The sequence below is a fragment of the Oncorhynchus mykiss genome, chromosome 6 (assembly GCF_013265735.2).
Source record: "Oncorhynchus mykiss isolate Arlee chromosome 6, USDA_OmykA_1.1, whole genome shotgun sequence".
NCBI classification, from domain to species: domain Eukaryota; kingdom Metazoa; phylum Chordata; class Actinopteri; order Salmoniformes; family Salmonidae; genus Oncorhynchus; species Oncorhynchus mykiss.
The window spans coordinates 84,379,568-84,403,095 of record NC_048570.1 but is presented as its reverse complement, the minus strand read 5'-3'; the positions used below and the strand labels follow the sequence as shown (position 1 = coordinate 84,403,095).

General features: G+C 44.7%; 1 protein-coding gene and 1 pseudogene across 1 annotated transcript in view; both read left to right on the top strand.

The window, feature by feature from the left end:
* The window catches only part of LOC110512412 (major intrinsically disordered Notch2-binding receptor 1-like), a 47,542-nt gene that overhangs the window by 10,135 nt on the left and 13,879 nt on the right, over nucleotides 1-23,528 (top strand). The window contains exon 3 of the mRNA XM_036981243.1: nucleotides 20,877-21,149. Within this exon, the coding sequence (XP_036837138.1) occupies nucleotides 20,877-21,149 (273 nt within the window). The remainder of the gene's footprint in view (nucleotides 1-20,876; nucleotides 21,150-23,528) is intronic.
* Nucleotides 927-3,355, top strand: LOC110506894 (annotated as a pseudogene).

Here is a 23,528-nt window from a genome sequence, read left to right as displayed (position 1 = left end):
GTACACTGCATAATGAAACAATCCCTAATAAGCTAGTGTTTTGAGGGTGGATTGACTTTTTTGGCATTAATAGACAACTTTCCATCCAAGTTGGGAGAGAGCGCGAGGGCGGCTCATGTCATGCGGGTTCAGGGATAATTTAAGATACTCTTTGAAGAGGTAGGGTTTCAGATGTTTTCAGAAGATGAGCAGGGACTCTGCTGTCCTAGCTTCAGGGGGAAGCTGGTTCCACCATTGGGGTGCCAGGACCGAGGAGAGCTTAGACTGGGCTGAGCGGGAGCCACCTTCCCATACGGGTGGGAGGGCCAAGAGACCAGAGGTGGCAGAATGGAGTACTTGGGTTGGAGGTTAGGTCAGAGTTAGGTCAGAGTTTGTGAGCCTGTGTCCCAGGGCTGTAGAGTGTGAATTTAAAGGGTTTTCTACTTGCCTGACACTCAAACTGAATTCCTCCGCTGCTCTATCATTTGTTACATACTTCAGTCTGAGGCTGCCATCACTGAAGGCGTTTGTGGTGATGTCAAAATGAGTGGATTCTGTACAAAACAAAGTAATCAGCAGTTGGATCATCAATAAACCAATCAGAGTTTCAAAGCCACTGACAAATTTTCGAAATGCCGCTTTAGCAATGCATATTCTGTGTCTGGCCCAACCCATCAGTTTCTGCGACCAATCAGACTGAATGGATTTCCATCCTGACTCATTACGTGGCCGTGGCGTAGCACTTAACTGGAGCAAGGAGTTTGGGTAACAAGGCAAGTTTTCTACATAACACATTTGAAATGTATTTAGGAACTACACATACACTCCAAACTAGTCCAACCAACTGTATAAACGTATAGAAACACACAGAGATCAAAGGGAAGTGAAACGGCGGGGGGGGGGGGGGGGGGTCTTTGGAGACAGGAAGTAAAACTGAGTCGTCTTGAGGTGATGGAATGCTTCTGTATTTCATGGCAATATATGCTGGAGGGAGAGACACAACTTGTGAATCTGTTGCCTTCTGATTATGGTCTAAGAAGTATATACTCAGAAGACGGTCCATTGGTGGAACATAAGAAGCTTGAGAATAAATTGGACCAAACTGTGTGCTAATTGGAGTCAAATATGTGGCATTTGTCACCTCTTCCTCCAGAAATGAACTGATATTTTTTTTATTGAACTTTTATTTAAAAACCTTTATTTAAAAAGGAAAAGGCCGTTGAGTTTAGAAACACCATTTTGCGAGGGGGACCTGGCATCAAGAGCCTATTGATGAAAATGAAGATAACCATGCCGGAAATACGCAATGGGACTACATATTCACCACCAAGTATTTTTCTGTGCACTCTTATATGTTGCTGGATCCTTGTAAATCCAGTAAGGGGCTATTCATTGAAAAAATGCACAGTCCGTGAATCTCTCAATGATACCAACATGAAAGTAATCTGTGGAAAGAAGAACCTCCAAACCATACCAGAAGACATTCCAAGAAAAGTAAGATCTTTAGATCTTTCCATCAACAACATTGTGATGATCAAAACATTTGATTTCAAAGATCTCTCAGCCCTCCAATCTTTAAACACTTCCTGCAACCGGATCTCTCATGTGGACGATGGGGCTTTTTCAGGCCTGGTCGTTCTTCAGGAGCTGAATCTAGCCAATAACAGACTCAACACCCTCTCAGACCACCTGTTTCAGGGCCTAGGCAACCTCTCTGTGCTTCGACTAGACTACAACCACATCAAAATCATTTCATCCTCTACCTTTCAGAATCTCTCCAGCTTAAATGTATTAAACTTAACCGGCAACCAACTTAATGTTCTAAAGAAGGTACAGACAATCTTGCTATTCACACACCTGCAGGAGTTGTACATTGCAAGCAACGGATTTACCTTTTTCCAGTCACAGGACATATCAAATAAGTCCATAGGACTGAGAGTGCTGGATTTATCCCAGAACCCAATGAGAATCTTCAAGATCACAGCTGATGTTCTTCCTAAACTGACTCTGGTCAAAATGGAAGCATGACATGGGATGTACCAGACAGATCTTTTCTGAGTCATATGAAAAGTCTCAATTTGAGCGGTGTCCACATGTCTTTGAAGGAAATGAGTGTGGTACTGCAGAGCCTCAACTCATCATTAACATCTCTCATACTGTCCTATTTAGGGGAAGATAGGATCACAGCTCTCACCAACATTGCCAACATTACTAAACTGACAACACTCAGACTGCGTTATAACAACAGGAGTTTTGTCTCTGAGGAACTGCTTAAGTCCTGCACATACTTGACTAAGTTGGATATATCCCATAATGCTCTTACTCATCTGTCTCATCAGTCATTCAGCTCAATGAACCAACTGACTACTCTAGATCCAAGTAACAATATGCTTTCTTCTGTGCCAAATGCCACTCATAATATCCAATCTCTGACAATCTTGGATCTCAGATACAATACCATCAATAAACTAGGCTCATTCGATTTTGCCAATCTGACAGGACTAACATACCTCTCCGTCTTTTCCACAATGAAATCACTTACATTAAAGGCAATGTTTTTCAAGATTTGCAGGACATAAAACTCCTAGATCTGTGAAGAAACAGTATCCCATCTTTACGTTATGTTTTTAAGAATTGTTTGCAAAAACTAGAAAACGTGCAATTTAGAGGCAATATGCTAAGATCTATCCATAAAGGAGACTTTCAAAGCTTACAATCCCTCAAAACTTTGATTTTATTTGACAACCGAATTGAGACTGTGGAAGACGGGGCCTTTCAGGGTTTGGTCAATCTTAAAATGCTTCATTTGGCATCGAATAGATTGAGTAAAATAAACATTAGGGCCACTATGTTCAGAGTATGTTCAGCCTTAGAAAAACTTGATTTGAGTTGGAATCGTATTAAATATATACATTATGGTGAACTTAAATCCCCACCCTTTTCTCTTCTACCGTCTCTCAAGATCCTGATCATCTCCAGTCAGCATCCTTTTGGAATGTTGAATATACCAGCCAACTTTCTTAAAGATCTGAAATATTTAGTGGCATTCAGCGCAAGGAGTCTTAACATGAAGTCCTTTCACCCAAACACATTCATCTACACCACATTTGTGGTCCCTTGACATCAGCCTGAATGAGTTCACAGCCCTGAGAACGGAGTTGTTTCACCCAATCCCACGACTCAACAGGCTGTACCTGTCTAAAGCCCAACTTCAGTCTTTAGATTTTCTCATAGGAGACAAACTCACTCAACTCAGTTACTTACAGGTGAGAAAGAATGACTTTACAGTAGTCAGTGAGACAATGATACGTTCTTTACCTGCTTTAGTTTACTTGGACCTGCAAGACAAGACTTTCACAACAGGTGACAACAGAAACCAAACACAGGTTGTTGATGCCTATGACTTGTTGATGCCTATGACCTATGACTATCCGGTCCATCTAGGAGGTACCAAACTGTTGGACCTTGACACCCACTACTGTTCAGTAGATATAGGATTCTTCTACTTCATCTCCTCCACTTCTCTGGTCCTCTTAACCTTGCTGGGGTCTTTTGTCTAGCATCTCCTGAGATGGCAGTTGGTCTACGCCTACTATCTCTTTCAGGCTTATCTCTATGACACAAAGCGGAGGAACATCCGTGTGACTCATCAGTATGATGCCTTCGTCTCCTACAATGGGCACGATGAGCCCTGGGTCCTGAGGGAACTTCTGCCAGAGCTGGAGGGAAACCAAGGCTGGAAGCTGTGTCTACATCACCGTGACTTCCAGCCAGGCAAACCCATCGTAGACAACATCACAGACGCCATCTACGGGAGCCGCAAGACCATCTGCGTGATCAGCCGTCGCTACCTGGAGAGTGAGTGGTGCTCCCGGGAGATCCAGGTGGCCAGCTTCCGTCTGTTTGATGAGCAGAAGGACGTTCTGATCCTGGTGTTTCTGGAGGAGGTCCCAGACCAGCAGCTCTCCCCCTTCCACCGGATGAGAAAGCTGGTGAAGAGACGTACCTACCTGAGCTGGCCCAGAGCTGGGGAGCACACTGGAGTCTTCTGGCAGGAACTCCGAGGGCTCTGGAGACCAGGGACAGCCTTGCTGAGGAGAACCCCATCCTGTCCGGGGTGGATAGAAAATGTTAATGACACACTAAATCTAACGGCAAAGAAATATAGTTTTAAAAAAAAACATTATGAAAAGATCCCAATCAACCGTCAGATTTTGTTCTAGATTTACCCTACTGAATATAATTGACAAATGGCAATGTTTGAAATCAGAAATGTAGTTTATGCAAATCTACAATAAACTTGATGAAATGTCAAATTAAATGTGTTATGAAATATATTATGTGTGCTATTTGATGATGAATTTATGATGAAATGTTTGACTTATTTACTTGTTATGTTCTCCTAGTTCTCTAGCTTTCTGGAACTTTAAAATGTTAGGTTTTAGGTGTAAGAGTTAAGATTCTTGAAATTGTTAAGTGTAAGTGAAAGCTTTATATAAACCACCTTTTGAATCTTTGTGATGAAAAACGCTTTGAAAATAAAATGTCAAATACATTTGTCATCTTGCTTTTTATGTGAACTTTGTTTTTTGATTAGCTATAAACTTTTACTCCTGATTCTATAGAACCCAGGAAGAGAAGGCATGGCTCCCTTCAGCTCCTTCTTACATCATTACCATGACTCACTGTCAATCGTAGCCATTTCCAAATTACACAGATAAACCATCACTCAAAAATCACTCTCTTTCTCTTCTTACCTCTGTTGGCATATTGCCCAGATGGAGGGTAACCAGTTGTTTCTGACACTCTGAGTAAATCTAGTGTACCTGTACACTGGTGCCATACAACCAAACTGGCTCACAACTTTGACTTTCTCTTCAATTCTCCACACGGCAGTTACTGCTGTGGAATGTACTCCAGTAGCTTCCACACAGTAATAAGACAATGTTAAATTACTGTAGGTATAATGGAGTTGTTATATATTTACCAGGCTTATAGTATTGGGGGTAGACCATTACAGGGCTGCCTGCGGGTGATGGGCAAAACATCAGCACCACATCATTGTCCTTGTCATGGCTGTTAAAGTAAGAGGACCAAGGTGCAGCGTGGTAGGCGTACATTTCCTTTTTATTTATAAACATGACGCCAAAACAAAACAATAAACACTACAAAAACAAACCGTGAGGCGAAAGGCGAAGTGCCCTAAACAAAGTCAACTTCTCACCAAGACAGGTGGAAAAAAGGCTGCCTAAGTATGGTTCTCAATCAGAGACAACGATAGACAGCTGCCTCTGATTGAGAACCACACCCTACCAAACACAAAGAAATAGAAAACATAGAAATAAAGAAACTAGAATGCCCAACCTAGTCACACCCTGGCCTAACCAAAATAGAGAATAAAAGCCTCTCTATGGCCAGAGAGAGTCGGTGCGGACTCCGGCCGCAAAACCTGACTCTAAAGGAGGGGGGTCTGGGTGGGCTTCCTTTACGGCGGCGGCTCTGGTGCGGGACGTAGACCCCCCTCCGCCTCTGGCTCCCCCCACTTTGGTGGCACCTCTGGTGCGGGGACCCTCGCCGCCGACCCCGGACTGGGGACCCTCGTAGCGGGCCCCGGACTGGAGACCCTCGTAGCGGGCCCCGGACTGGAGACCTTCGCTGGAGGCTCCGGACTGGAGGCTTTGTGCCATGAATCATCACTGGAGGCTTCGTGCCATGGATCATCACTGGAGGCTTCGTGCCCTTGATCATCACTGGAGGCTTTGTGCCATGGATCATCACTGGAGGCTTCTTGCCATGGATCATCACTGTAGGCTTCTTGCCATGGATCATCACTGGAAAGAGGAGACGTATGGGCAGTCTGGTACGTGGAGCTCTCACAGGGCTCACCAGGCTGGGGAGACATAAGGTGATTAATTCTGGGCGCAGGCACAGGACTCACCAGGCTGGAGAGACATACAGGAGGCCCTGTCCTATGCAGAGGCACCGGATACACTGGGCCGTGGAGGCGCACTGGAGGTCTCGAGCTAGGAGCCTGCACAACCCGTCCTGGCTGGATGGTTATTTTCGCCCTGCAGATGCGGGGCGCAGAAACAGGACGCACTGGGCTGTGCAGACGCACCGGAGACAGTGAGCAGAGCCGGCGCAGGATATCCCGGGCCATAGAGACATACTGGCGGCCAGATGCGCTGCGTCGGCACCCTCCGACCTGGCTGGATGCCCACTCTAGCCCGGCCGATTTGGGGAGCTGGAATGTAGCGCACCGGGCTGTGCACGTGCACTGGAGACACCGTACACTCCACCGCATAACACGGTGCCTGACCAGTACGACTCTCCCTCCGGTAAGCATGGGGAGTTGGCTCAGGTCTCCAACCTGGCTCAGCCAATCTCCCCGTGTGCCTCCCTAAAAAAAAAATTGTGAGTGGCGTCCCTGTCTTTAGTGCCAGCTTTGTCCCCGTGTAATCCTTGGCCCTTTTACCAGCTGCCTCCACCTTCCTTGCTGCTTCGACCTGCTCCCATGGCAGGCGGTCTTTTACAACCAGGATCTCCTCCCACGTCTAGGATCCTTTGCCGTCCAGGATGTCCTCCCATGTCCAGTCCTCCTTACCACGCTGCTTGGTCCTTTGGTGGTGGTAGTTTTTCGTCTGATAAAGAAGGAGTGGACCAAAGCGCAGCGTGGTACGTGTTCGTGATATTTATTTAAAACTGAACACTAGAACAAAATAACAAAGAGCAAAACGACAACGAACAGCTCTGTCAGGTGCAGAAACACAAAACAGAAAATAACTACCCACAAACACAGGTGGGAAAAGGTTGCCTAAGTATGTTTCTCAATCAGAGACAACTGTCCCTGATTTTATTTTTTATACCTTTATTTAACTAGGCAAGTCAGTTAAGAAAAAAATATTATTTTCAAAGGCCTAGTAACAGTGGGTTAACTGCCGTGTCAGGGGCAGAACAACAGATTTGTACCTTGTCAGCTCAGGGATTTGAACTTGCAACCTTTCAGTTACTAGTCCAACACTCTAACCACTAGGCTACCCTGCCGTCCCATTGAGAACCGTACCCGGCAAAAACAAAGAAATACAGAACATAGAAAAATGAACATAGAATGCCAACCCAAATCACACCCTGACCAAACCAAAATAGAGACATAAAAAGCTCTCTAAGGTCAGGGCGTGACAGTCCTGCTCACATTTTGAGTGTAATTCTAGACCTGGGTATTGATTGTAATATAGTCTAAACGAGCAGTTCCTTTCAGACATGTTATTGTCAGCAATATGAATACAGTACATTTATCCACAGCAATATGAATACAATACATTTATCCACAGCAATATGAATACAATACATTTATCCACAGCAATATGAATACAGTACATTTATCCACAGCAATATGAATACAGTACATTTATCCACAGCAATATGAATACAATACATTTATCCACAGCAATATGAATACAGTACATTTATCCACAGCAATATGAATACAATACATTTACCCACAGCAATATGAATACAGTACATTTATCCACAGCAATATGAATACAATACATTTATCCACAGCAATATGAATACAGTACATTTATCCACAGCAATATGAATACAGTACATTTATCCACAGCAATATGAATACAGTACATTTATCCACAGCAATATGAATACAGTACATTTATCCACAGCAATATGAATACAGTACATTTATCCACAGCAATATGAATACAATACATTTACCCACAGCAATATGAATACAGTACATTTATCCACAGCAATATGAATACAGTACATTTACCCACAGCAATATGAATACAGTACATTTATCCACAGCAATATGAATACAGTACATTTATCCACAGCAATATGAATACAATACATTTATCCACAGCAATATGAATACAATACATTTATCCACAGCAATATGAATACAGTACATTTATCCACAGCAATATGAATACAATACATTTATCCACAGCAATATGAATACAATACATTTACCCACAGCAATATGAATACAGTACATTTATCCACAGCAATATGAATACAGTACATTTACCCACAGCAATATGAATACAGTACATTTATCCACAGCAATATGAATACAATACATTTATCCACAGCAATATGAATACAGTACATTTACCCACAGCAATATGAATACAGTACATTTATCCACAGCAATATGAATACAATACATTTATCCACAGCAATATGAATACAATACATTTATCCACAGCAATATGAATACAGTACATTTATCCACAGCAATATGAATACAGTACATTTATCCACAGCAATATGAATACAATACATTTACCCACAGCAATATGAATACAGTACATTTATCCACAGCAATATGAATACAGTACATTTACCCACAGCAATATGAATACAGTACATTTATCCACAGCAATATGAATACAGTACATTTATCCACAGCAATATGAATACAGTACATTTACCCACAGCAATATGAATACAGTACATTTATCCACAGCAATATGAATACAATACATTTATCCACAGCAATATGAATACAGTACATTTATCCACAGCAATATGAATACAATACATTTACCCACAGCAATATGAATACAGTACATTTATCCACAGCAATATGAATACAATACATTTATCCACAGCAATGTGAATGCATTTATTTTCCATGATAGTTCCACTTCCCAAATCTCACGTTACCTGATGATATGAAAATAGTTCCACCCCATTTTAAAAAGTTCAAGTTTCATTCAGAACCTTAATTTGGTAAAAATTATGCGTTTCTTACAGGCCCATTCATTTGTCCAAAGCTTCAGTCATAGTCTTCTTCATTCCCAATATTACACACAGTGGGGCAAAAAATTATTTAGTCAGCCACCAATTGTGCAAGTTCTCCCACTTAAAAAGATGAGAGAGGCCTGTAATTTTCATCATAGGTACACTTCAACTATGACAGACAAAATGAGAAAGAAAATCCAGAAAATCACATTGTGGGATTTTTAATGAATTTATTAGCAAATTATGGTGGAAAATAAGTATTTGGTCACCTACAAACAAGCAACGTTTCTGGCTCTCACAGACCTGTAACTTCTTCTTTAAGAGGCTCCTCTGTCCTCCACTCGTTACCTGTATTAATGGCACCTGTTTGAACTTGTTATCAGTATAAAAGACACCTGTCCACAACCTCAAACAGTCACACTCCAAACTCCACTATGGCCAAGACCAAAGAGGCCTCTCTCATCTTTTTAAGTGGGAGAACTTGCACAATTGGTGGCTGACTAAATACTTTTTTGCCCCAATGTATCATTACACATTCATATTGTATAGATACTGTATCTAACATTCCAGAGGATACGTTGGTATGTTAATAATTAATGTTAGAATAGGTTTTGTTTTTTGCAGTATGTGTGAATAGAGAGAGGGTCCTGAGACAGAGGTCAGATGCAGACCCACAGTAAAGGTTAGTCCATCTGTTCAGTGGCCTTTGAAGCCCAGCCACACCCCCTCTCTTATCAGCAGTCCCCTGTTTTTATAGCTCCTTTCCCTCCCTCTCTCCTCCCTGACTCTCCCATTCCTCTCTTCCCAGACTCCCCTTTGTTCTCTCTGCCCCTCTCCTCTTTGCTCCCTCCCCCCCCTCCCCCTTTGCTCCCTCCCTCTCCTCTTTGCTCTCTCCCTCCCCTGTCCTCTTTGCTCCCTCCCCTCTCCTCTCCTCTTTGCTCCCTCCCTCCCCTCTCCTCTTTGCTCCCTCCCCTCCCCCTTTGCTCCCTCCCCTCTCCTCTTTACTCCCGCCCTCCCCTCTCCTCTTTGCTCTCTCCGTCCCCTCTCCTCTTTGCTCTCTCCCTCCCTCTCCTCTTTGCTCTCTCCCTCCCCGCTCCTCTTTGCTCTCTCCCTCCCTACCCTCTTTGCTCCCTCCCTCCCCTCTCCTCTTTGCTCCCTCCCTCTCCTCTTTGCTCCCTCCCTCCCTCTCCTCTTTGCTCCCTCCCTACCCTCTTTGCTCCCTCCCTCCCTCTCCTCTTTGCTCCCTCCCCTCTCCTCTTTGCTCCCTCCCCTCTCCTCTTTGCTCTCTCCCTCCCCTCTCCTCTTTGCTCCCTCCCTCTCCTCTTTGCTCCCCCCCTCTCCTCTTTGCTCCCTCCCTCCCTCCCCTCTCCTCTTTGCTCCCTCCCTCTCCTCTTTGCTCCCTCCCTCTCTTCTTTGCTCCCTCCCTCTCTTCTTTGCTCCCTCCCTCTCCTCTTTGCTCCCTCCCTACCCTCTCCTCTTTGCTCCCTCCCCTCCCCTCCCCTCCCCTCCCTCTCCTCTTTGCTCCCTCCCTCCCCTCTTTGCTCTTTCCCTCCCCTCCCCTCTCCTCTTTGCTCCCTCCCTCCCCTCCCTCTCCTCTTTGCTCCCTCCCTCCCCTCCCTCTCCTCTTTGCTCTCTCCCTCCCCTCTCCTCTTTGCTCTCTCCCTCCCCTCTCCTCTTTGCTCTCTCCCTCCCCTCTCCTCTTTGCTCCCTCCCTCTCCTCTTTGCTCTTTCCCTCCCCTCCCCTCTCCTCTTTGCTCCTTGCCTCCATCCTCTGCTCCACCCCCCACTCTCTTTTTCCTCCCTCTGTTCTTCTCTCTCAATCTCACCTCCATCTCCTCCCCGGTCTCCCCTCTCCTGCCTCCCTCTCCACTGCCTCGCTGTCTCTTTCAACCAAGCAGTCCCCTGATCCTCCCCCCCCATTCAGATCACAAATGTCCCTCTCTACTCTCTCTTTCCCTTTCCCCTCCCATCTCCCTCCTCTCCCCTCCCTGTCACCAGAGCCACTGCAAGACTCACATAACTCCTGAATGTTAATAAGGATGTCAGGTTAGGGTGCCAAAACAACATTGTGAGAAGTGTGATGGCGGTGTTGAAGCTTTCATCTCGCTTGTCACTCTCACTAGGTAAGTCAGGTAGTTAGGTAGTTAGGTAGGCAGGCAGGCAGGCAGGCAGGCAGGCAGGCAGGCAGGCAGGCAGGCACAACATTCTCCACCCCCTGGAATGATTCCATAAACATGGGCATCATCTCCAACTGCCGAGATGATACAGCTAGCTACTAACCTCAGCTGAGAGACATCCTCTAAGTAGACCTACCACACAGATCGATAAGCCTGATTGACAAGGAGCCTGGGTGATCAGGAGCTGAGAGCAGATTTACTTGGCAAAACAAACTACACACACACATACACACATACAAACACACATCGATTTGTCTGCGAAGGAGCATTCCTGAATTAAGACATGCATTGTGCTGTTCTCCCCCTACAGCTCGGTATTCATCAACATCCAATTAACATTGAATGCAGCCCTCCAGATGGCTGGAGAGACGTCCATTTGAAACGTACAGTCGCAGCCTCAGAGACAGAGGCACATTGTCAACGTATATATGAGCAGTTAACCAGACAGGAATAGATTTGAGTCACTTCTATGACTCTGATAGCTGGCGTTACCCATTGCTGTTAATGTTGATGCAGACCGACGGGCCATAGGTCAATTCAGGCAAATGTCAGATGGGCTGGTCTGGGGTTTTGCGCTAAATGCTCATTATTTGACTAATAATGGTGGTGTTGAGGGAAAAAATGGTGTGTTAGAAATGTCTCGTCCCGATGCGTCCCTGCATTGAGGGGTGTAGAGCCTAAAAACACTCATGAAGAATTTAGTATTTGTGCTAAATGTGGTGTTTTTTACTGGCCCAGACTTGTAATCAATAGATTGCACAGTAGAGTGATGTGTTCTTCACGTTGTTTATCTTGGTCAGTGGAGATAACGATAACATAACAATGGAAGACATAAAAATGAAAGGAGGTCATTTGGGGAAATGTGTTTTGTTGTCATGGAAGTGTGTTTAAGAATGAAGAGAGAAGGTCTTCCATTGATCAATAACATGAATGGATGTTCATCTGGCCAACAGAAACATGCTGTACATGCTGTTCTTGTTTTGATTGACTGGTTTGGCCGTAAGGGTTCATATTGACTGTAGACTTGAATGAACTTAAAGGCTTACACTACTTAATCAATTTCCCAACGATAGATTTCATTGTGTTAGTGAACACTGATTTCTAAGGTTATCCCGCGATAGTCCAATATGCACTTCAAATGGCAGAGAGAAATCTGATTTAGTTCCTTTTGGAAAAATGGCCAACTCTCCAACTGAACAGGAGCATTTTCTTTTCTTCCCCCAGGGCAGAAATCAGATGCTCGCAGATATTAAAAACAAATGTTGTGCTTCATAATTCGGCACTTTGTTTACGGATAACTTTTTTTATTGACTTGAAAAGTGAGTGGATACATGAGTGTGTTTCTTATTTAATGCAGTGAACTCATGGAGAGAAGGATTCCTGGTACTGCAGTACTGGTAGTATAATAGCTGTCTATAGCACAGTGCTGTGTTCAGGGCTCTTAGCTGTCTATAACACAGTGCTATGTTCAGGGCTCTTAGCTGTCTATAACACAGTACTGTGTTCAGGGCTCTTAGCTGTCTATAACACAGTACTGTGTTCAGGGTTTCTAGCTGTCTATAACACAGTACTGTGTTCAGGGTTTCTAGCTGTCTATAGCACAGTGTTGTGTTCAGGGCTCTTAGCTGTCTATAACACAGTACTGTGTTCAGGGCTCTTAGCTGTCTATAACACAGTGTTGTGTTCAGGGCTCTTAGCTGTCTATAGCACAGTGTTGTGTTCAGGGCTCTTAGCTGTCTATAACACAGTGCTATGTTCAGGGCTCTTAGCTGTCTATAACACAGTACTGTGTTCAGGGCTCTTAGCTGCCTATAACACAGTACTGTGTTCAGGGTTTCTAGCTGTCTATAACACAGTACTGTGTTCAGGGTTTCTAGCTGTCTATAGCACAGTGTTGTGTTCAGGGCTCTTAGCTGTCTATAACACAGTACTGTGTTCAGGGCTCTTAGCTGTCTATAACACAGTATTGTGTTCAGGGTTTCTAGCTGTCTATAACACAGTACTGTGTTCAGGGCTCTTAGCTGTCTATAACACAGTACTGTGTTCAGGGCTCTTAGCTGTCTATAACACAGTACTGTGTTCAGGGCTCTTAGCTGTCTATAACACAGTACTGTGTTCAGGGTTTCTAGCTGTCTATAGCACAGTGTTGTGTTCAGGGTTTCTAGCTGTCTATAGCACAGTGTTGTGTTCAGGGTTTCTAGCTGTCTATAACACAGTACTGTGTTCAGGGTTTCTAGCTGTCTATAACACAGTACTGTGTTCAGGGCTCTTAGCTGTCTATAACACAGTACTGTGTTCAGGGCTCTTAGCTGTCTATAACACAGTACTGTGTTCAGGGCTCTTAGCTGTCTATAACACAGTACTGTGTTCAGGGTTTCTAGCTGTCTATAGCACAGTGTTGTGTTCAGGGTTTCTAGCTGTCTATAGCACAGTGTTGTGTTCAGGGTTTCTAGCTGTCTATAACACAGTACTGTGTTCAGGGTTTCTAGCTGTCTATAACACAGTACTGTGTTCAGGGCTCTTAGCTGTCTATAACACAGTACTGTGTTCAGGGTTTCTAGCTGTCTATAGCACAGTGTTGTGTTCAGGGCTCTTAGCTGTCTATAGCACAGTGTTGTGTTCAGGGCTCTTAGCTGTCTATAGCACAGTGTTGTGTTCAGGGCTCTTAGCTGTCTATAGCACAGTGTTGTGTTCAGGGCTCTTAGCTGTCTATAACACAGTACTGTGTTCGGGGCTCTTAGCTGTCTATAACACAGTACTGTGTTCAGGGTTTCTAGCTGTCTATAGCACAGTGTTGTGTTCAGGGTTTCTAGCTGTCTATAACACAGTACTGTGTTCAGGGCTCTTAGCTGTCTATAACACAGTACTGTGTTCAGGGTTTCTAGCTGTCTATAGCACAGTGCTGTGTTCAGGGCTCTTAGCTGTCTATAGCACAGTGTTGTGTTCAGGGTTTCTAGCTGTCTATAACACAGTACTGTGTTCAGGGCTCTTAGCTGTCTATAACACAGTACTGTGTTCAGGGTTTCTAGCTGTCTATAGCACAGTGTTGTGTTCAGGGCTCTTAGCTGTCTATAGCACAGTACTGTGTTCAGGGCTCTTAGCTGTCTATAACACAGTGCTGTGTTCAGGGTTTCTAGCTGTCTATAGCACAGTGCTGTGTTCAGGGCTCTTAGCTGTCTATAGCACAGCGTTGTGTTCAGGGTTTCTAGCTGTCTATAACACAGTACTGTGTTCAGGGCTCTTAGCTGTCTATAACACAGTACTGTGTTCAGGGTTTCTAGCTGTCTATAGCACAGTGTTGTGTTCAGGGTTTCTAGCTGTCTATAGCACAGTGTTGTGTTCAGGGTTTCTAGCTGTCTATAACACAGTACTGTGTTCAGGGTTTCTAGCTGTCTATAGCACAGTGCTGTGTTCAGGGTTTCTAGCTATCTATAACACAGTACTGTGTTCAGGGTTTCTAGCTGTCTAAAACACAGTACTGTGTTCAGGGTTTCTAGCTGTCTATAACACAGTACTGTGTTCAAGGCTCTTAGCTGTCTATAACACAGTACTGTGTTCAGGGTTTCTAGCTGTCTATAACACAGTACTGTGTTCAGGGTTTCTAGCTGTCTATAACACAGTGTTGTGTTCAGGGCTCTTAGCTGTCTATAACACAGTACTGTGTTCAGGGTTTCTAGCTGTCTATAACACAGTGTTGTGTTCAGGGCTCTTAGCTGTCTATAACACAGTACTGTGTTCAGGGTTTCTAGCTGTCTATAACACAGTACTGTGTTCAGGGCTCTTAGCTGTCTATAACACAGTACTGTGTTCAGGGTTTCTAGCTGTCTATAGCACAGTGCTGTGTTCAGGGCTCTTAGCTGTCTATAGCACAGTGTTGTGTTCAGGGTTTCTAGCTGTCTATAACACAGTACTGTGTTCAGGGCTCTTAGCTGTCTATAACACAGTACTGTGTTCAGGGTTTCTAGCTGTCTATAGCACAGTGTTGTGTTCAGGGCTCTTAGCTGTCTATAGCACAGTACTGTGTTCAGGGCTCTTAGCTGTCTATAACACAGTGCTGTGTTCAGGGTTTCTAGCTGTCTATAGCACAGTGCTGTGTTCAGGGCTCTTAGCTGTCTATAGCACAGCGTTGTGTTCAGGGTTTCTAGCTGTCTATAACACAGTACTGTGTTCAGGGCTCTTAGCTGTCTATAACACAGTACTGTGTTCAGGGTTTCTAGCTGTCTATAGCACAGTGTTGTGTTCAGGGTTTCTAGCTGTCTATAGCACAGTGTTGTGTTCAGGGTTTCTAGCTGTCTATAACACAGTACTGTGTTCAGGGTTTCTAGCTGTCTATAGCACAGTGCTGTGTTCAGGGTTTCTAGCTATCTATAACACAGTACTGTGTTCAGGGTTTCTAGCTGTCTAAAACACAGTACTGTGTTCAGGGTTTCTAGCTGTCTATAACACAGTACTGTGTTCAAGGCTCTTAGCTGTCTATAACACAGTACTGTGTTCAGGGTTTCTAGCTGTCTATAACACAGTACTGTGTTCAGGGTTTCTAGCTGTCTATAACACAGTGTTGTGTTCAGGGCTCTTAGCTGTCTATAACACAGTACTGTGTTCAGGGTTTCTAGCTGTCTATAACACAGTGTTGTGTTCAGGGCTCTTAGCTGTCTATAACACAGTACTGTGTTCAGGGTTTCTAGCTGTCTATAACACAGTACTGTGTTCAGGGTTTCTAGCTGTCTATAACACAGTGCTGTGTTCAGGGTTTCTAGCTGTCTATAACACAGTGCTGTGTTCAGGGTTTCTAGCTGTCTGTAACACAGTGTTGTGTTCAGGGCTCTTAGCTGTCTATAACACAGTGCTGTGTTCAGGACTCTTAGCTGTCTATAACACAGTGCTGTGTTCAGGGCTCTTAGCTGTCTATAGCACAGTGATGTGTTCAGGGTTCTAAGTTGTCTATAGCACATTACTGTGTTCAGGGTTTCTAGCTGTCTATAGCACAGTGCTATGTTCAGGGCTCTTAGCTGTCTATTGCACAGTACTGTGTTCAGGGCTATTAGCTGTCTATAGCACAGTACTGTGTTCAGGGCTCTTAGCTGTCTATAGCACAGTACAGTGTTCAGGGCTCTTAGCTGTCTATAGCACAGTGCTGTGTTCAGGGTTTCTAACTGTCTATAGCACAGTACTGTGTTCAGGGCTCTTAGCTGTCTATAGCACAGTACAGTGTTCAGGGCTCTTAGCTGTCTATAGCACAGTGCTGTGTTCAGGGTTTCTAACTGTCTATAACACAGTGTTGTGTTCAGGGCTCTTAGCTGTCTATAACACAGTGCTGTGTTCAGGACTCTTAGCTGTCTATAACACAGTGCTGTGTTCAGGGCTCTTAGCTGTCTATAGCACATTACTGTGTTCAGGGTTTCTAGCTGTCTATAGCACAGTGCTGTGTTCAGGGCTCTTAGCTGTCTATTGCACAGTACTGTGTTCAGGGTTATTAGCTGTCTATAGCACAGTGCTGTGTTCAGGGCTCTTAGCTGTCTATAGCACAGTACTGTGTTCAGGGTTTCTAGCTGTCTATAACACAGTACTGTGTTCAGGGCTCTTAGCTGTCTATAGCACAGTGTTGTGTTCAGGGTTTCTAGCTGTCTATAACACAGTGTTGTGTTCAGGGTTATTAGCTGTCTATAGCACAGTGCTGTGTTCAGGGCTCTTAGCTGTCTATAGCACAGTACTGTGTTCAGGGTTTCTAGCTGTCTATAACACAGTACTGTGTTCAGGGCTCTTGGCTGTCTATAACACAGTGCTGTGTTCGGGGCTCTTAGCTGTCTATAGCACAGTACTGTGTTCAGGGCTCTTAGCTGTCTATAGCACAGAACAGTGTTCAGGGCTCTTAGCTGTCTATAGCACAGTACTGTGTTCAGGGTTTCTAGCTGTCTATAGCACAGTACTGTCTTCAGGGTTTCTAGCTGTCTATAGCACAGTGTTGTGTTCAGGGTTTCTAGCTGTCTATAGCACAGTGTTGTGTTCAGGGTTTCTAGCTGTCTATAACACAGTGCTGTGTTCAGGGTTTCTAGCTGTCTATAACACAGTGCTGTGTTCAGGGGTTCTAGCTGTCTATAGCACAGTGTTGTGTTCAGGGTTTCTAGCTGTCTATAGCACAGTGTTGTGTTCAGGGCTCTTAGCTGTCTATAACACAGTACTGTGTTCAGGGCTCTTAGCTGTCTATAACACAGTACTGTGTTCAGGGCTCTTAGCTGTCTATAACACAGTACTGTGTTCAGGGCTCTTAGCTGTCTATAGCACAGTGCTGTGTTCAGGGTTTCTAGCTGTCTATAACACAGTACAGTGTTCAGGGCTCTTAGCTGTCTATAGCACAGTGTTGTGTTCAGGGCTCTTAGCTGTCTATAACACAGTACTGTGTTCAGGGTTATTAGCTGTCTATAACACAGTACTGTGTTAAGGGTTTCTAGCTGTCTATAACACAGTACAGTGTTCAGGGCTCTTAGCTGTCTATAGCACAGTGTTGTGTTCAGGGCTCTTAGCTGTCTATAACACAGTGTTGTGTTCAGGGCTCTTAGCTGTCTATAACACAGTGCTGTGTTCAGGGTTTCTAGCTGTCTATAACACAGTACTGTGTTCAGGGCTCTTAGCTGTCTATAACACAGTACTGTGTTCAGGGTTTCTAGCTGTCTATAACACAGTACAGTGTTCATGGCTGTTAGCTGTCTATAGCACAGTGTTGTGTTCAGGACTCTTAGCTGTCTATAACACAGTACTGTGTTCAGGGTTATTAGCTGTCTATAACACAGTACTGTGTTAAGGGTTTCTAGCTGTCTATAACACAGTACAGTGTTCAGGGCTCTTAGCTGTCTATAGCACAGTGTTGTGTTCAGGGCTCTTAGCTGTCTATAACACAGTGTTGTGTTCAGGGCTCTTAGCTGTCTATAACACAGTGCTGTGTTCAGGGTTTCTAGCTGTCTATAACACAGTACTGTGTTCAGGGCTCTTAGCTGTCTATAACACAGTACTGTGTTCAGGGTTTCTAGCTGTCTATAACACAGTACAGTGTTCATGACTGTTAGCTGTCTATAGCACAGTGTTGTGTTCAGGACTCTTAGCTGTCTATAACACAGTACAGTGTTCAGGGCTCTTAGCTGTCTATAACACAGTACAGTGTTCAGGGCTCTTAGCTGTCTATAGCACAGTGTTGTGTTCAGGACTCTTAGCTGTCTATAGCACAGTGTTGTGTTCAGGACTCTTAGCTGTCTATAACACAGTACAGTGTTCAGGGCTCTTAGCTGTCTATAACACAGTACAGTGTTCAGGGCTCTTAGCTGTCTATAGCACAGTGTTGTGTTCAGGACTCTTAGCTGTCTATAACACAGTACTGTGTTCAGGGCTCTTAGCTGTCTATAACACAGTACTGTGTTCAGGGCTCTTAGCTGTCTATAACACAGTACTGTGTTCAGGACTCTTAGCTGTATATAGCACAGTGCTATGTTCAGGGGTTCTAGCTGTCTATAGCACAGTGCTGTGTTCAGGGCTCTTAGCTGTCTATAACACAGTGTTGTGTTCAGGGCTCTTAGCTGTCTATAACACAGTACTGTGTTCAGGGTTTCTAGCTGTCTATAGCACAGTACAGTGTTCAGGGCTCTTAGCTGTCTATAGCACAGTGTTGTGTTCAGGGCTCTTAGCTGTCTATAACACAGTGTTGTGTTCAGGGCTCTTAGCTGTCTATAACACAGTACTGTGTTCAGGGTTTCTAGCTGTCTATAGCACAGTACAGTGTTCAGGGCTCTTAGCTGTCTATAGCACAGTGTTGTGTTCAGGGCTCTTAGCTGTCTATAACACAGTGTTGTGTTCAGGGCTCTTAGCTGTCTATAACACAGTGCTGTGTTCAGGGTTTCTAGCTGTCTATAACACAGTACTGTGTTCAGGGCTCTTAGCTGTCTATAACACAGTACTGTGTTCAGGGTTTCTAGCTGTCTATAACACAGTACAGTGTTCAGGGCTCTTAGCTGTCTATAGCACAGTGTTGTGTTCAGGACTCTTAGCTGTCTATAACACAGTACTGTGTTCAGGGCTCTTAGCTGTCTATAACACAGTACAGTGTTCAGGGCTCTTAGCTGTCTATAGCACAGTGTTGTGTTCAGGACTCTTAGCTGTCTATAACACAGTACTTTGTTCAGGGCTCTTAGCTGTCTATAGCACAGTGCTGTGTTCAGGGTTTCTAGCTGTCTATAGCACAGTACAGTGTTCAGGGCTCTTAGCTGTCTATAGCACAGTGCTGTGTTCAGGGCTCTTAGCTGTCTATAGCACAGTGCTGTGTTCAGGGTTTCTAGCTGTCTATAACACAGTACTGTGTTCAGGGCTCTTAGCTGTCTATAGCACAGTGTTGTGTTCAGGGCTCTTAGCTGTCTATAACACAGTACTGTGTTCAGGGCTCTTAGCTGTCTATAACACAGTACTGTGTTCAGGGTTTCTAGCTGTCTATAACACAGTACTGTGTTCAGGGCTCTTAGCTGTCTATAGCACAGTGTTGTGTTCAGGGCTCTTAGCTGTCTATAACACAGTGTTGTGTTCAGGGCTCTTAGCTGTCTATAACACAGTGCTGTGTTCAGGGTTTCTAGCTGTCTATAACACAGTACTGTGTTCAGGGCTCTTAGCTGTCTATAACACAGTACTGTGTTCAGGGTTTCTAGCTGTCTATAACACAGTACAGTGTTCAGGGCTCTTAGCTGTCTATAGCACAGTGTTGTGTTCAGGACTCTTAGCTGTCTATAACACAGTACAGTGTTCAGGGCTCTTAGCTGTCTATAGCACAGTGTTGTGTTCAGGACTCTTAGCTGTCTATAGCACAGTGCTGTGTTCAGGGTTTCTAGCTGTCTATAACACAGTGCTGTGTTCAGGGTTCTAGCTGTCTATAACACAGTGCTGTGTTCAGGGCTCTTAGCTGTCTATAGCACAGTGATGTGTTCAGGGCTCTTAGCTGTCTATAGCACAGTGCTGTGTTCAGGGTTCTAGCTGTCTATAGCACAGTACAGTGTTCAGGGTTCTAGCTGTCTATAGCACAGTGCTGTGTTCAGGGCTCTTAGCTGTCTATAGCACAGTGCTGTGTTCAGGGTTCTAGCTGTCTATAGCACAGTGTTGTGTTCAGGGTTCTAGCTGTCTATAACACAGTGCTGTGTTCAGGATTCTAGCTGTCTATAACACAGTGTGTTCAGCGTTCTAGCTGTCTATAACACAGTGTTGTGTTCAGGGTTCTAGCTGTCTATATCTACAGTAGCATTATCTTTCTCTTATGACTCTGGGAACTGGACTATTCAACCAATCAAGTTTCTGGGTTTCCTGGGGTAAAGTAAAACAGCACACTTCTCAAGCTGCAGGACAGTGTGTTTTCTATACACTGATACATTGGTATTGTCTCTTTATTGGGTCACACAGTCACTCAATGAAAACATTGGTCTTACCTCAGCAATGTACGCGTGACAGTTTTTATATGATAACTCTCTCTCTCTCTCTCTCTCTCTCTCTCCCTCTCTTTCCCCTTCTCTCTTTCCCCCCCTCTCTCTCTCCCCCCCCTCTCTCTCTCTCTCTCTCTCTCTCTCTCTCCCTCTCTTTCCCCTTCTCTCTTTCCCCCTCACTCTCTCTCCCCTCTCTCTCTCTCTCTCTCTCTCTCTCTCCCTCTCTTTCCCCTTCTCTCTTTCCCCTTCTCTCTTTCCCCCTCTCTCTCTCCCCCTCTCTCTCTCTCTCTTTCTTTCTCTCCCTCCCTCCCTCTCTCTCTATCTGTCTCTCTCTTTCTGTCTCTCTCCCTCTCTCTCTCTCTCCCCTCTCCCCCCTCTCTCTCCCCCCTTTCTCTCTCTCTTTCTCGCCCCTCTCTCTTTCTCTCTCTCTCTCTCCCTCTCTCCCTTTCTCTCCCCACTTTTCAACTTTAACCTCTGACCCCCCCCCCTCCATCCCTCCCCACTACAGTCAGAGCGGGAGCGCCAGTATGAGAAGGCCCCCCAGGTCCACCGCTCCTCAAAGCCCCCCAAGGACTCCTACCTGGTGGAGCAGGTGTTCTCACCGCACCCCTTCCCCCCCTCCGTCAAGTCCCACATGAAGGGCAGCCCCCTGTACACAGACCTCAGGCTCACAGGCCTGTCGGTTGACGGCAAACGGGGTCAGCCCTCCTGGACCATCGAGGAGTACAAGCGCAATGCGGGTGGCGAGAAAGGCAAGCAGCTGACCGCCCTGGACCTGCAGGTAAGGACTGCTGACTATAGGCTTTTTCTCTATTTTCCTCCTTCCATTGCTGTTAATATTACCGACAGTAGACAGGGTGGATATTACAGCAGACAGGGTGGCTATTACAGTAGACAGGGTGGCTATTACAGTGGACAGGGTGGATATTACAGCAGACAGGGTGGATATTACAGTAGACAGGGTGGACATTACAGTAGACAGGGTTGATATTACAATAGACAGGGTGGATATTACAGTAGACAGGGTGGATATTACAGTAGACAGGGTGGGTATTACAGTAGACAGTGTGGATATTACAGTGGACAGGGTGGATATTACAGTAGACAGGGTGGACATTACAGTAGACAGGGTTGACATTACAGTAGACAGGGTGGATATTACAGTAGACAGGGTGGCTATTACAGTAGAAAGGGTGGCTATTACAGTAGAAAGGGTGGGTATTACAGTAGACAGGGTGGATATTTCAGTAGAAAGGGTGGGTATTACAGTAGAAAGGGTGGGTATTACAGTAGAAAGGGTGAATATTACAGTAGACAGGGTGGATATTACAGTAGAAAGGGTGGATATTACAGTAGACAGGGTGGATATTACAGTAGAAAGGGTGGGTATTACAGTAGACAGGGTGGGTATTACAGTAGACAGGGTGGATATTACAGTAGAAAGGGTGGATATTACAGTAGACAGGGTGGATATTACAGTGGACAGGGTGGATATTACAGTGGACAGGGTGGATATTACAGTGGACAGGGTGGATATTACAGTAGACAGGGTGGACATTACAGTAGACAGGGTTGATATTACAATAGACAGGGTGGATATTACAGTAGACAGGGTGGATATTACAGTAGACAGGGTGGGTATTACAGTAGACAGTGTGGATATTACAGTGGACAGGGTGGATATTACAGTAGACAGGGTGGACATTACAGTAGACAGGGTTGACATTACAGTAGACAGGGTGGATATTACAGTAGACAGGGTGGCTATTACAGTAGAAAGGGTGGCTTTTACAGTAGAAAGGGTGGGTATTACAGTAGACAGGGTGGATATTTCAGTAGAAAGGGTGGGTATTACAGTAGAAAGGGTGGGTATTACAGTAGAAAGGGTGAATATTACAGTAGACAGGGTGGATATTACAGTAGAAAGGGTGGATATTACAGTAGACAGGGTGGATATTACAGTAGAAAGGGTGGGTATTACAGTAGAAAGGGTGGGTATTACAGTAGACAGGGTGGATATTACAGTAGAAAGGGTGGATATTACAGTAGACAGGGTGGATATTACAGTGGACAGGGTGGATATTACAGTGGACAGGGTGGATATTACAGTGGACAGGGTGGATATTACAGTAGACAGGGTGGATATTACAGTGGACAGGGTTTATATTACAGTAGAAAGGGTGGGTATTACAGTAGACAGGGTGGATATTACAGTAGACAGGGTGGATATTACAGTAGAAAGGGTGGGTATTACAGTAGACAGGGTGGATATTACAGTAGACAGGGTGGATATTTCAGTAGAAAGGGTGGGTTTACAGTAGACAGGGTGGATATTACAGTAGAAAGGGTGGATATTACAGTAGACAGGGTGGATATTACAGTAGACAGGGTGGATATTACAGTGGACAGGGTGGATATTACAGTAGACAGGGTGGATATTACAGTAGACAGGGTGGATATTACAGTAGACAGGGTGGATATTACAGTAGACAGGGTGGATATTACAGCAGACAGGGTGGATATTACAGTGGACAGGGTGGATATTACAGTAGACAGGGTGGATATTACAGTTGAGAGGGTGGATATTACCGTAGACAGGGTGGATATTACAGTGGACAGGGTGGACATTACAGTAGACAGGGTGGATATTACAGTGGACAGGGTTGACATTACAGTAGACAGGGTGGATATTACAGTGGACAGGGTGGACATTACAGTAGACAGGGTGGATATTACAGTGGACAGGGTGGATATTACAGTAGACAGGGTGGATATTACAGTGGACAGGGTGGATATTACAGTGGACAGGGTGGATATTACAGTAGACAGGGTGGATATTACAGTAGACAGGGTGGATATTACAGTAGACAGGGTGGATATTACAGTAGACAGGGTGGATATTACAGTGGACAGGGTGGATATTACAGTAGACAGGGTGGATATTACAGTGGACTGGGTGGATATTACAGTAGACAGGGTGGATATTACAGTGGACAGGGTGGATATTACAGTGGACAGGGTGGATATTACAGGGGACAGGGTGGATATTACAGTAGAAAGGGTGGATATTACAGTGGACAGGGTGGATATTACAGTAGACAGGGTGGATATTACAGTGGACAGGGTGGATATTACAGTGGACAGGGTGGATATTACAGTA